Source organism: Telopea speciosissima, chromosome 1, assembly GCF_018873765.1.
Source record: "Telopea speciosissima isolate NSW1024214 ecotype Mountain lineage chromosome 1, Tspe_v1, whole genome shotgun sequence".
Lineage (NCBI taxonomy): Eukaryota > Viridiplantae > Streptophyta > Magnoliopsida > Proteales > Proteaceae > Telopea > Telopea speciosissima.
The window spans coordinates 1,434,702-1,448,328 of NC_057916.1; the positions used below are offsets into that span (position 1 = coordinate 1,434,702).

Sequence of the window (13,627 nt, forward strand, 5' to 3'; positions counted from 1 at the left end):
GAGAGGTTTCTACAGAGCATTGGTGTTTGGGCTTGCAGAAACCTCAGCCCTTTACAAAGCATTTACTTATGCGATCTCTCTGCTCAGAGAAAATTACAAATGAAAGTGAGGAAATGGATCGATCAGATCCAAAAATTCAAGTTGTGGGAAACGATCAAAAGCTAAAAAGCAGACAATTGAGCGGAAACCTTCTCCATCCATTTTTAATTTCACTGCTTCAAATTACACCCCTAAATTTGGAAAATTTGACGGTGTTATTTCAATACAACTAATTCTCTCTCTTATCCTTGCGTAATTCTTCTCCAATTCCTTGTCACAGCTTCCTGCATTCTTTCGCGTGCTTTCCATTAAATGAAATGGTTATGCTTTTAATTGTTTAGGTTTTAGGTAGTATATTTCATGAACGAGATTGCATCTAGCAATTAGGGATTTCTTGGAATTCGAAATTTGCAATTTTTCACTATGCACATAGGGAATTACAGGTTTCACGTTCTCATGAGTCTCCTTCCAAGCCAGAATCTTGAACTTCAGAGGGCCCTAGGAGCCTCAAGTTTCCAGATCAACTTAAAAGGAAGAATAAGTTCCATCACTGCTAAGAGTCCAGATCCTATGGTCGGCTCATTAGGTGAAATAAGGACATCAGATAAGGAGTTAATTAGCTCAGTGCTCTTATAAATAATACTATTCTGATGGTATATTGGTCAAGTTAATCTTCATCGTGGAGAACAGAAATCACCGCCGTCTGTCGGGTTCCAAGGAAGGAGGTCAGACAAGTGGAGAAGAACCCATGCCCCCTTCCCACCTAAATACCACTTTTAAGACACAGAGATTATAGATTATTCTTGGTCCATAGAATATGGCATCGATTGCCTGGAGAAGATCCTGTTCTTGCTTCTTCCTCCTTCTTCTTTCCTCCTTCAACGCAGGGAAAGGGATGAAAGAGAATGGTGTGCCCAGCGAAAACGATGTTAATGTGTTTGTGTTTTACCCTTAAGGGTATTATGGGAAGTTAACCCTGTGGTAAGGGTAACTTCAAAATTATAAAAGAATTAACAACAATTTAATTGTAGAGACCTAACGAAGTGGACTAAGTTGAAATAAAATTATAAACTAAGGGGTGTCTGTGATATTTTACCCAAGTTTGAAATATCTGTGACATTTTGCATACTTAGAGGGGTGTCCATGAAATTTTCCCTACAAAGAAGGTCAGTCAACATAAGCTTTAGTTCCTTTCTCTAGTAGAACGTACTGTATGATTTAACAAAATCAAGAAGATTGAAAGCTCCAAAAAGAAGATGATCGTCCAATATTTTCTCATCGCTCCTTAGTCTTCCTGTCCATTCAGACTCTTCGTTGAGCCACATACACTAATGCACGTCAACATAAGGGCTACGTCGATTGCAAGACGGTGAGACTTCTGGTTTTGATTTTTCAACAACTTAGTTTTGCCGTAGGGAAATGGAATTAAAGACCAATTGTGTTGTTCTGTGATTATAGCAGAGATTGGGAAAAAAATTTACTTCTATAGACATAGCAGGAATGTTCCTGCTACAAGGCTAGCAGCCAAAGAAATGGAATAATTCATTTTCCCTTTGGGTTCATAAATACCCTCCCAGGTTATTTCGTCCCCAAGATTGAGTCTGGATCATGTCCTTGTCCAGTGACTATATGACACTTGTGTAAGGGAGGACGGAGACTAAAGTTCCGTTAACTTCTCCTACATATCAATTTTTTCATTTATTAATTATCTCTTTCTTATGCAAAAAAAGATTTAATAAATGAACCTTTTCATTTAATATCCAAAAGTCAAAATAATCTTTTTCATTGTCATTTATTACTCCCACACCAGTCAATGTTCACGTACGTGAACGACTTACAGCTGTTTAAATAGAACATTTCCATAAAATGGATTCCATTTGAACGATTGTGAGTTGTTCACATACGTGAACATTCTCACATCCCATGGAGGGGTCAGATCTGTCCCCACCCATCCCCATGTGGGTACGTAGCTGATCCCGATTCCCTTCCCTCTTCCCCCCTCCCCTCTATCTCTCTCTCTCTCAACGGCATTTGAGCTCATCCCATGTTTTGCTTTTGATTTCCCTTATAGAGAGATAGGTTAGGTTATCGGAATTGGTTTCGGTCAGTTCCAAAATCGATACAAGATTAATACTCATCCACTGGTATAAATCTGATATTGGTCAAATCAGCCAAGAAAATATTCATTATAGAATTGTCAATCTATACCTACAATACGCATCGGTATTGGTCACAACTAATACCGTATCAGATCGGCCTATGTTTGGTCACCAATCGCTTATGACCTTACGAATCTAAGACTTGATGGATCTACACCAACTGTTCCTGGGTCATTGAATCAGATTAAATGTACGTTATTAGCGTTCTTCAATAATTATGTTAACTGATGGAGTGACTTGGGCACATTTCATCTGTTCTATATTTATTTCTATGCGTTGATGGGATACAGTGATTCCCTAAGAATTGTAACAATCCACCTAAATTCCAAGTCGCTTAATTGGGTAGTGTAATTGTTGAGATAGATAGTAGTTTGCAATCCACCCAGATTCTAAGACGATCTTAAAGTAATGTATTCTCACTGTGAGAAGGAAAAAAAAAAAAAAAGCAAAACAGAAAAAGAATGTTCTCAGTTCATATGGCGTTGAGAGAGACAAAGATGGTGGAAGAAGGAAGGTCCTGGAGATTTTTCTGGTAATGTGTAAAGTAATTAATGGAAGGGAAAAGTTTTTTTGACCCACCTTGAAAAGAAATAAAAAAGAAAAAAGTATTATCCTTGCATAAGAAAGAGAGAATTAATAAATGAAAAAATTGATATGGACGAGAAGTGTCCTACAACCACAATTGTTGTCCTTGTACAAGTACACGATCCGGACTCGAGATTTATAGCACTTATTTTTTTTAATAGGTCGGTACTTTATAATTTTTCGTACTCTATGGGAGGGAGGGATTTTCATTGCCTCAAGTGTGGTGCATTACCCAGTACATTCACGCAGCGCATCAGATGATGCAACACACTTGAGAGTGATGAAAAAAGAACGCTACCTAGTCGCATGGCTAGCATGGCTCCAATGCTTAGACACAATGTCGCTCTGTCCCCATGAAAAATAGCATGCTCTCATTGGCCACAATGTGCGTGCAGGCTTTAGAAGCCCTGGCAGCGTTTTCTCCCCAACATTTTACATTATATTTTACTTTCTAAACATTGAAAATAAAAGTCAACATGTACTTGTTCCCTGTAAAATTTTCAATTGAAAGTTTTACATGTATTATTTTACTTAGATAGAGGCAGAGCCTTGAGGAAAAAGATTTATTGGAGTGCCGTAGTCATGGCACTACAACTCCTAGCTGATAACTTTAACAAAAATTGTAGAGGCGGCTGTATCGGTATTTTGTAATTTTTTGCCATATCTCAACGGGAAACTCAGTTTTCTGCACTGCTGGTCGGAGAACGATGTAGCTTCACAGTACTTGTCTGCCAAGCAAGCCTCGTTGCATTCTCTTTCAGTCGTGGATGATAACATTGCGTAATATGGATTTTCTTCCCATTCCGTATTCTCCAACTTGGACATTATTGCGTTTCCACGATACCCAGCATTTAACTTTCGCTCGCAACCCAAAATATGGCGACTCTCTTCTTTGAAGCTGAAACCAGGAATACGGTCACATATGGCCGTCTGATTCATGAGAGTACAATAAGCGTTCAAACCGCAAATGCCCTTGGGTTTACATTTATCGGTGGATGATTCCCATTTGATCGACCAGTAATAACTCTTCTGATTCACAATAATGGAATAGACTCTGAAGATACCACCGACATCGATCGTCATGCGGTAAAAAACCGTCCCGTTGACGGAATTTCCACCGGTGAATAGATTATAGATAGTGGTACCCTTACTATTAACCAAATACAGGTGACCATCATTATCGAGATTTAATGTCACATTGTCACCTTGACCATTCGTACCTGTTGCGAAATATGCTTTTGGGATTGTTTGTGGATTTTCATTTGGGTATTGAACAAGGTTGCCGTCACTTTGCATGTTGAGCTTAAATATTCCAGTGGAGCGGTAGATTTCTGATAGACTAGAGAACAGCTCATGTTGTGCATGTAGACGTTGACCTGGCAGAAGGGTGTCGGTTGGGAAATCAAAACTTTGCCAAAAGATCTTTCCGTTTGAATTGTATAGAACGAAATTGCCGGTGTCAAGCATGAAAGCCGAAGAGGCAAACTGTGAATCGTCTGCAATTGATTTTGGTTGGTCTTGTGGTGTGCGTTGCAGGACCAATTTACCATCAGTGGTAAGGAGCAAGGTTGCATCTCTAGAGGAAGGTCGATCGTCTCGGTTTGATGTCCATACGACTGTATGTTCGGGTATTTGGTCAAACCATATTCCAATGGCAAAGCTATTTCCTTGTGGGTAAAACCCAAAAGCAAATTGACCGGAAGGTGAAAGCCATGATGAGTTGGTGGAGGAAGGAGAAAGCGATGAACCTAAGCTAATGTTGGATGACTGATCTGCTACTACTGCAGAAATATAAACCAGTGCAAAGAGGAGGAGTAGAAACACAAATGAAGCAGACGCCATGAGAATTGGAAGAGAGTAGTTCGTTGGGTTGATGATTTACAATTGTGTATACGTAGTGACCTCTTTTTATACTGCCATGAAGGCTTCTTCAGAGAGCGAAAGAGAGACAAAGCTGGTGTCACCTTAATTAGGGTATAGTGTGTTCAAAATCTAAATTGATACAATAAAGTCGTCGTAATTGATGTATAACGAATCAAACAAAGCTCTTAGTAGTATGGGGGACGGAGGAAAGAGAGAGATGTGAGTTGTGAGTGACGACTACACTAAAACGCCACCACAAGTAGCGAAGGCAGCACTTGTCGGGACTCGGGACTGTGTGTCTAGCCACCGTTGGTGGAGCCTCTAATGAACGTGGAAGTCTCCTCTTCTTTGTTGTTTTATGATTTGTCTTATGGAGTATTTCTTGGAATGGGCGATTGATCAATTGGGGTAAGGCGGGTTATGTGGGACTTGGCTTCTGTGCATCTGGGTAGTCGGGCTGCATGTGCAGCGTCAGACTCAAGACGGTGCGCTTTGATCGTCTTACCGTTGCCCAAGCGTCTTGCCCAAACAAGGTCAAGATGATTAAAGCGCGGTGCCTTGAGTTAGGCGTTGCACATGCAGCCCGGCTGCCCGGATGCACAAGATCTTTTTCGGGTTACCCTTTGTTCTTATTGGTTTTTTTATTTTAATAATATTTTAGAGGATTTCTAAGATAATATTCGAATTAAAAAAAAAAACACAAAAAACAAAAAATTGAGTACAAAGTAATAGCTGTCCTGATATGATGGCAGTGCAACACCTGTCCAAGGACAGACGGAGAAATTAATCTTGTCATCTTTTTTGTTTTTGATAAGTAATAATCTTGTCATCTTCAGTCGTTATAAATTCCGAGTTTGAATAGTCTCCAACGACATTGACGAGGATATCCTCTCTAATTATCTTCTTCTTATGTCATGTTATCGAGTGCTCTGTGGAACTCCTAGTGATAAAACGAGATCCAACCTGTCATCATTTAGTTTATTATTAAATTATATCAAAGAAAACATAAAAACAGTGATTTAATATGATATGAAAAAACATGGTTTTAGTGTCCACTGTATCGGATCGGGTATTGATCACATGTAAAACCGATACAATATCAATATGGTATCGATATAGATCGGTCGTATTACACAAGTTAGTTTACCTCTGATTTTTTTATTGTTTTATCCTTTGTTTGTATTGTTTTGACATAATACTGGGGTAAGTGACCTGCGATATCGATAAGGAGATGCGATACCCATATCTCAAACCATGGTAAATTGTCTCACCGCTTTCAAATTAAACTTTAGCGATTTCTTGGTAAAACTGTATAGAGTTGGGAAGAGCATATTACACCACTCAAAAAGAGTTATTTACCTATTTGAATGCAAATGATGTTTAATGGATTCCTAGGGAGAGAAGATAAACAAATATAAAAAAGTGGGAGAATGTTTTTTGTGCCGCAGCGCAAGCTACACCCAGACACATGGGCAGCCTATGCAGTGGGCAAGGTGGTCATTGCGCCCACCCCCATGTGCCTGGGCGCAACCTGCGCTACGGCACAGAGAATAGTGCCCCAAAAAAAATATAATAGAAGTAACAGAGGTTTCTCTCCCTGAATGGATAGGTGGCATAAGGAGAAGGTACTTGGAGAAATATCCTTTTAAGAGAGGATACACTCTCTACTCAGATCTTTATCCCTCCAATTCCCTGCTTGGCCCAGTTCCCCAGTGCCCCTAACAAAGGGGTTATGCACAATGACCACCCTACCCCTGTTCGAATACTCTGTTCGGGTGGGATCCACCTGCCTTATTAGAGGCATTGGGGAACTGAGCAGACAGGGAACTGGAGGAGATACTTTTCCCTATTTTTACTCCACTCCAACTTTCCTAACCTTACAAGAGAATAATAATTATCTAATTTTTAATTCAATCCCTTCCATACCTGTTCTTCTCTTGGATTTTTTTCAGCTCCAATTTCGGACATTCTCCATTTTTATCTCTTCTTCTTCGCATAAGGTGATGACCAGCGACGAAGAAGTAAAACCGTCGCCCCATCCCCTCTTCTTCCTCCAACACCGCCCCACCCCCTTTCTTCCTCCCAACCCCTGCAACCCCATCCCTTGTTCTCCCGCCCTCTGCAACCCAGCCCCACTCCCCTGTTCCACTCGACCCTGCCCCTCCCTGCTTGTGGCATAAATTACAGAAACATAAACTTGACAAGCTGCATTTAAACCAACGAACACACCCTTGAAAATTATGTTAAAAGTAGGTAAAATTGTTGTATGTGGGCTTTTCTTTGTTCTCTCATCCAAGGGTAAGAGGGAGAGACAAAATAACTTCTATTATGGGCTCATATTCTCTGTGCTGCTGCGCAGGCTGCACCCAGACACATGGGCCTGCCACTCAGGGGGGCAGGGTGATCATTGCGCCCATGGCACAGAGAACATTCTCCCTAACTTAAAATCTCGTTTTTCACAACATTCAAAGAATTTCGCCGCCCACTCCAAAGCACCAATGGATATTAGAGTGCAGATCGGGTCCTTGAACGAGGTTGGTCTTTGGGACCCAATCTCCACCCAATTATGGGATCTACTGCCCCCTCTGGGCCCACTGATCCTAGATGTCAAAAGGTTGTCCTTATACAAGAAAGTCTCTCCGTCTCCCCTTGGATAGGTGTCACATAGCCACAGTACAGGACAGCGTTGGGCTCGTCTGTAAGGCGACAGGAAATGTAACGCATATCCAATGGCCCAAAGTGTTTGGATATGTAGCCCAACATCTATCTGTGTGTTGGATTGCGTGTTCAAGCACTGTGGGCCGTCAAATGATGTGCTACACTCTTTGTCACGCTACACGCTACAGAGGATTCAAATCCCCTTGTACAAGAACCTGATCCGGACTCATTGAAGTGAGGTTGTGCAAAGAGGCTCTTATGATAATGTGATAATGTTTAGATAAGACCAAGTTACTCAAGAAAAACCAATGAATTTTTGGCATATCGTAGCTGCCGTTCATGGTACCAAACCTTGGTTTGTAATTGATTAAAATTCAATTGGTTGCTTTCATTACGTTCTTAGGAAGTTTTTGGTTGAGTTTAGGTGGGCCCTTGGGTTGGAAATAGCCAGATAAGGCTTATTCACACGTGAAAATCCGCGAAACTCAAGACTTTTTAGTATTTTGGAAATACCCAAAATCTAGCGTCGGCAACTGGTCGGCCAACCAGTCGATGACGTTCAACAGATTCCTTTTACATGCCAACCCAAGCCTGGATTTTGCCTATTCATAGGGCATTAGGGCCATTTTAAGGCTTTGGGTCTATGCTAGGTTCAATCTTAGTATGGGACCAGGGGTTTGGACCAAAGTCGAGCCAAGTCTAATTTAGCCACTTTTCCATAAATTTCATTGAAATTAAAACATTCATATCTTTTTCATTAAAACTTCAATTTTTATGATTCAAAATTCTTTTGAAAGCTTATTCCAAATACTTTTAAATGAGATGAAATTAATTTAGAAACTATTTTAGTGATAATAAATTCTGCAATGTGTCCCACAAGACCAAAAAGTAATTCTTATAAAATAAAATTGCCAAATTAGAACATTTTCAAACTATTTTTAATAATGGCGACTGTTAAATCTTGAAACTTAAGCCAATTTCAAGGTCATTTATCCTATGTCGACTTGGCTGACCTTACCAAGTGTATTCTGACATATATATCTTAAGCCATTTTCTTTATAAGGATTCAAAACATCACCAGAGTTAATAGGAACCAGAGTTTAAAAAACGGGTCCCACAACCTCTTAGGACACCTTGCTCATTATTTCCTATCCCACAAGGGTGATAAAATGAGATGTTTATATCTATGCACATACGGGACCTATGTCCATTTATGGGTTTCACATCTATATGGTGAGGGTTGCATGATTCACATGTGACTATAATGGCATTTAATTGTAATTTTTAAATAATTTTATTATATAAAATAAATGACAACAAGCCTTACAAATGACATTTTACATCGAAAATGAAAATTCAACATGCACTTTTTCCCAGTATTATTTTAGCTAGGTACAATCAGGCAGAGCCTTGATGAGGAAAAAGATTTATTGGAGTGGTGGAATCATGTGGCACTGCAACTCTTACCTGCTGACTTCACAAAAATTGTAGTGGTGGCTGTATCTTGTATTTTTTTGCCATATCTCAACGGGAAACTCAGTTTTCTGCACTGCTTGTCTGGAAACGATGTAGCTTCACAGTACTTGTCTGCCAAGCAAGCTTCTTTGCATTCTCTTTCAGTAGTGGATGATAGAATTGCGTAATATGGATTTTCTTCCCATTCGGTGTTCTTCAACGTAGACATTGTTTCGTTTCCACAATTCTCATCATTGAACTTTCGATCGCAACCCAAATTATGGTGACTCTCATCTCTAAAGCTGAAACCAGGAATACAGTCGCATATGGCCGTCTTATTCATGAGAGTACAATAAGCGTTCAAACCACAAATGCCCTTGGGTTTACACTTATCGGTGGACGATTCCCATTTCATCGACCAGTAGTAACTTTTCTGATTCACAATAATGGAATAGACTCTGAAGATCCCATCGACATCGATCGTCATACGGTAAAAAACCGTCCCGTCGACGGAATTTCCACCGGTGAATAGATTATAGATAGTTTTACCCTTCCTATTAACCAAATAAAGGTGACCATCATCATCAAGATTTAATGTCACATTGTCACCTTGACCATTCGTACCTGTTGCCCAATACGATTTTGGGATTGTTTGTGGATTTTCATTTGGATATTGAACAAGGTTGCCGTCACTTTGCATGTTGAGCTTAAAAATTCCTGTGGAGTGATCGGCTTCTGATAGACTAGAGAACAGCTCATGTCCTGCATGTAGACGTTGACCTGGCAGAAGGGTATCTGTAGGGAAATCAAAACTTTGCCAAAAGATCATTCCGCTTGAATTATATAGAACGAAATTGCCGGTGTCAAGCATGGAAGCCCAAGAAGCAGACTGTGAGTCGTCCGCAATAGATTTTGGTTGGTCTTTTGGTGTGCGTTTCAGGACTAATTTACCATCAGTGGTAAGGAGCAACGTGGCATCGCGAGAGGAAGGTCGATCGTCTCGATTTGATGTCCACACGACTGTATGTTCAGGTATTTGGGCAAACCATATTCCAATGGCAAAGCTATTTCCTTGTGGGTAAAACCCAAAAGCAAATTGACCAGAAGGTGAAAGCCATGATGATGAATTGGTTGAGGAAGGGGACAGGGAGGAACCTAAGCTAATGTTGGATGATCTATGATGATCGGCTACTACTGCAGAAATATAAAGTGCTGATGAAAGGAGTAGAAACACAAATGTAGCAGACGCCGTGAGAATTGGAAGAGATCGAGTAATTGGTTGGGTTGGTGATTTACAATAAATAGTAGTGGTCTCTTTTTATAGTTATTGATAACAAGAATAGTCAAGTTTAATTGCGCGGTTCTGCCATGAATGCTTCTTCAGAGATAGGGAGAGAGGGGACTCAGTCTACATAGTTCTTTGAACGACAAAGCGAAGACTGTGTCAATCCAGTCATAATGATATCCTTGGATCGAGTTGGTATAAATCCAATCTGAGGCCGGGTAGTAAAATTCAGGATCATATAAGTAGCTGCAAAGTTGGTGTCACCTTGATCACTGAACGTCATGGCAATGAATTAAGGTTACCTGAAGAACCTTCTGTGCACGTTATTTAATTAGTTTTCAAACTTATTTCGAAACTTGGAAGCAGGAACTGAGCTTGCTGGTTACCGGCCAACTCGGTCTTCTGCAGGAACTTATCTCTTAAAATATTTGTTAATGTAATAAAATGAAGAATTAAAAACCTCAAACAAGAACCTCAATGGAAAGGAGCCATGTAAAATATTGGTTATTGGGAAACTTTCTCCATTGTGTCGTAAGTTGGATTACATTTCTTTATCTGGACAATTCAAACCTGACTTTTTCTTGTTACAATAACATTATAAAAATCACCGAGTACCAAGCAAGTATACTAGAATTTCTAAACTCCTTTTTCTCCGGGCTCCTATCTTTGCATATCTACTCCTCTCTACACTTTCAGCTTTGACCGCTTAACAAAGACAATTGAACATAAGGTAAGAATCCTTTCTTCTGGCTGATTAGCTTTTGGATTTATCCACAAGGTGACAGCTTAATTAATTTGCTATTGGAAGTTGGTTTGCTTAACCTAAAAAGACGGTTGTCCAAATGGAAAAGTATCTCCTCCAGTTCCCTGTCCAGTCCAGTCCTCAGTTCCTCTGAGGGGTGGTGGATCCCACCTGGGCAGAGTGTTCGGGCAAGGGTAGGGTGGTCATTCCAGCCCCGCTTGTTAGAATAACTGGGAAACTGGGCCGGGCAGAGAACTGGAAGAAATAAAGATCCTTGTGCAAATTCGACACAATGGAGAAGCGTTGGATGTCTGGATGTCCGAGCTATCACATGTCAAAATCTCAAATTTAGCTCATCTCCAGGGAGGCGTGCGCCCAGGGTGCTGCCAGGGGGCATCCAGCGGTTGAGCTATGCCGCACACATCTTGGCGCACACCTAGGGATGTGTGCAACACAGTCCAACGGTTGGCAGCACCTTGGGCATTCCCTGCTCCCTGGAAACGATCCTGATCCCAAAATCTCCTCCCCAAACTGCCACATTGCATAGTTTGGGGAATTGGAGAGGATTAAAATCCACAAATACCAATGATGGTGGGTTCATTTTACAAGTACTCAGAAAACCCATTGGAGACTTGCTAGGCAATAATGTTGGGACTATTCTAGGGTTCATTTTACAAGTAACACAAGACTTGGAAAAACTCACTGGAGATTTTTTCTTTTTATGGAACTAGGCAATGTTGAGATTATTCCAGGTGAATGCTTTATGTTACGATATCGTGATGCCATGTGTCCTTTTGCCTTCACAATTACCCTTTCATGTTGTTATTAAAGGTGTTTAGAGAAATGTTTGTCATCAAGAAATTATACGTGAAAATTTGTTTTGGGTAAGAAAAAGACTTCATTTCGTGTTAAACTCATGGAAGAAGAATTACAGTTTTCCCTCCATACTATCGTACACGAAATAGATAGAGCCTTCCTGGCATGGCTAATGAATCCGCTAAACCATTGGATTTTCTAGAAGTAAAATTGAACTTACAATCCACAAAAATAAGATGAGAGGTGAGTGATATCTTCAATGATAGGCTGAGTATAAACAGGGATGATACTTGAAGGATTAAGAATGTGAGAAATGACATTCTTACAATCTGATTCTACCTCAATCCGCTCCGCTCCAATAGAAATAGCCTCAAGGATTCCACACCTAATTGCAAGACCCTCGCCCACATGATAGACTCGAAGAGGACAACCTTGGATTCTGCCACATGAGGTCGCCCTAGGTGATCTTTGATCATGATACCCATGCCGAATCTTATGACCAGGTTTCCATGAGGCATCAGAATTGAGCTTCAAAACACCTTGATTTGGAGGCTTTCATGATGCGCAAACCACTGAAGGGGTTGTTGGAATGTGGGCTAATGTAAGGTTTCTGTACTAAGCTGACAAGAATTCCATGTGAGCATTTTGAGCTGGTTGGATCACCTCCTTAGGGGACATTTGTTTGTTCCCAAAGGCCAAATCGTTATGAGCTAGTCATAGAGTCCATGTTATAAAGCTGCAGAGACCCCCTCTTCCTTTTCTTCCCTAACACATCAGATCGTTTCCATTAATCTTGAATCCAAGATGCCACAAGCCCACAGTGAAGTCCTCATGGGAAGAAATAGGGATTTTATAAGAAATGAGACTCCCAAACTAGACTGCCTTCGCAAATGGGCAGTGAAGAAGCACATTGTCCAATATTGATTCCATTGTAGCTCCACAGTGAAGGCAACGTGACTCAATAGACATACCCCGTTTACATAATCCTTCCCCTATGGCAAGGCCATCTGTTGCTTTGAGCGGGGAATCTTCACGTACACTGTTGTTCAAATGGAATCCAATCTGTGAGAATATTCTATTTGAACGGCTGTGAATCGTTCACGTACACTCACGTACGTGAAGATTCACCGCTCTATTGCTTCCCTCCATAAGAAAAATCTAATTTTGGGAAGCGTTTGGCAATTCCAGATTGATCTCTATACCAATGATGGAGTGGTCTCCAATCTCGAAACTTTAGAGGAAGAGGGGCGGGAATTAAAAAAGTTGTCATTCATCTGTGTATGGAGAGCTGGACAAGTAACACAAACCAACAAAAAAAAAAAAACTTAGAGACTTTTTTTTTTCTTTTATTTCCAATTAGGTAATGTTGGGATTATTCTACCAATAAAGTTAAGCTCATCTATCAACCATTGAATCGGCATGGAATTCACGTGGCAGTCTGTGAGTCAAGCGCAACACAATGGCCGCTCAACCCCAGGCCTCTGACGAGCTCAATCTAAGGGTGGTTAGTAAAAAGTGATGTCATCACAAACTTCGGGTCTATGAATAGTATATAACTCAATAAAAAAAATTTTACTAAAAAATAAAAAAATAAAAAAATCAGTTTCCATAAATTTTACATTACTCAAGCAAAAACATTGAATAAATGGAAACTCGGACCGACTCGAACATCAGTTCTTAAACCTGAGCACCGTGCACATCTTTATTACCCCCGTCAGGTTTCATGGTTTTTTTGAGTCGACTCTGATAACTCAACCGAGTCCAAACCTGGTTTTCAACTAATTTTAAAATTAAAACGAGAAAGAGCAAAACAAAAGGGGGGAAAAAGGTGAGGGAGAAAGGAAAACTTAATCGAAGAAAGAGTTAGCGTTACGTTCATCTGAGTTAGGGTTTAACAACTTCGAAATCTTGAGGTTTTACACTCGGGTTTGGTTTCCATTTTGCTTTGAATCTTTTAAATGTTTTATCGAGATTGCTGATTCTCGGGGATTTCTCTGGTTCTTCTTTAATTCTTTTACTCTGTTT

At 40.3% G+C, this 13,627-nt stretch overlaps 2 protein-coding genes across 2 annotated transcripts; both read right to left on the reverse strand.

The window, feature by feature from the left end:
* Nucleotides 1-3,380: 3,380 nt before the first annotated feature.
* On the reverse strand, nt 3,381-4,625 carry LOC122640833 (G-type lectin S-receptor-like serine/threonine-protein kinase LECRK3). The gene has a single exon (XM_043834085.1). It carries the CDS (start codon nt 4,623-4,625, stop codon nt 3,381-3,383), a length of 1,245 nt encoding a protein of 414 aa, XP_043690020.1.
* Nucleotides 4,626-8,748: 4,123 nt separating this feature from the next.
* Nucleotides 8,749-10,327, reverse strand: LOC122640908 (G-type lectin S-receptor-like serine/threonine-protein kinase LECRK3). The gene is made up of 2 exons (XM_043834194.1): nt 10,309-10,327; nt 8,749-9,953 (listed from the first exon to the last, which is right to left on the reverse strand). Exons 1-2 carry the CDS (start codon nt 10,325-10,327, stop codon nt 8,749-8,751), a joined length of 1,224 nt encoding a protein of 407 aa, XP_043690129.1.
* Nucleotides 10,328-13,627: the final 3,300 nt, after the last annotated feature.

Bases quoted from the DNA above. Each gene is read 5' to 3' on its own strand.
- LOC122640833 (XM_043834085.1), bottom strand. From the start codon at position 4,625: ATGGCGTCTGCTTCATTTGTGTTTCTACTCCTCCTCTTTGCACTGGTT.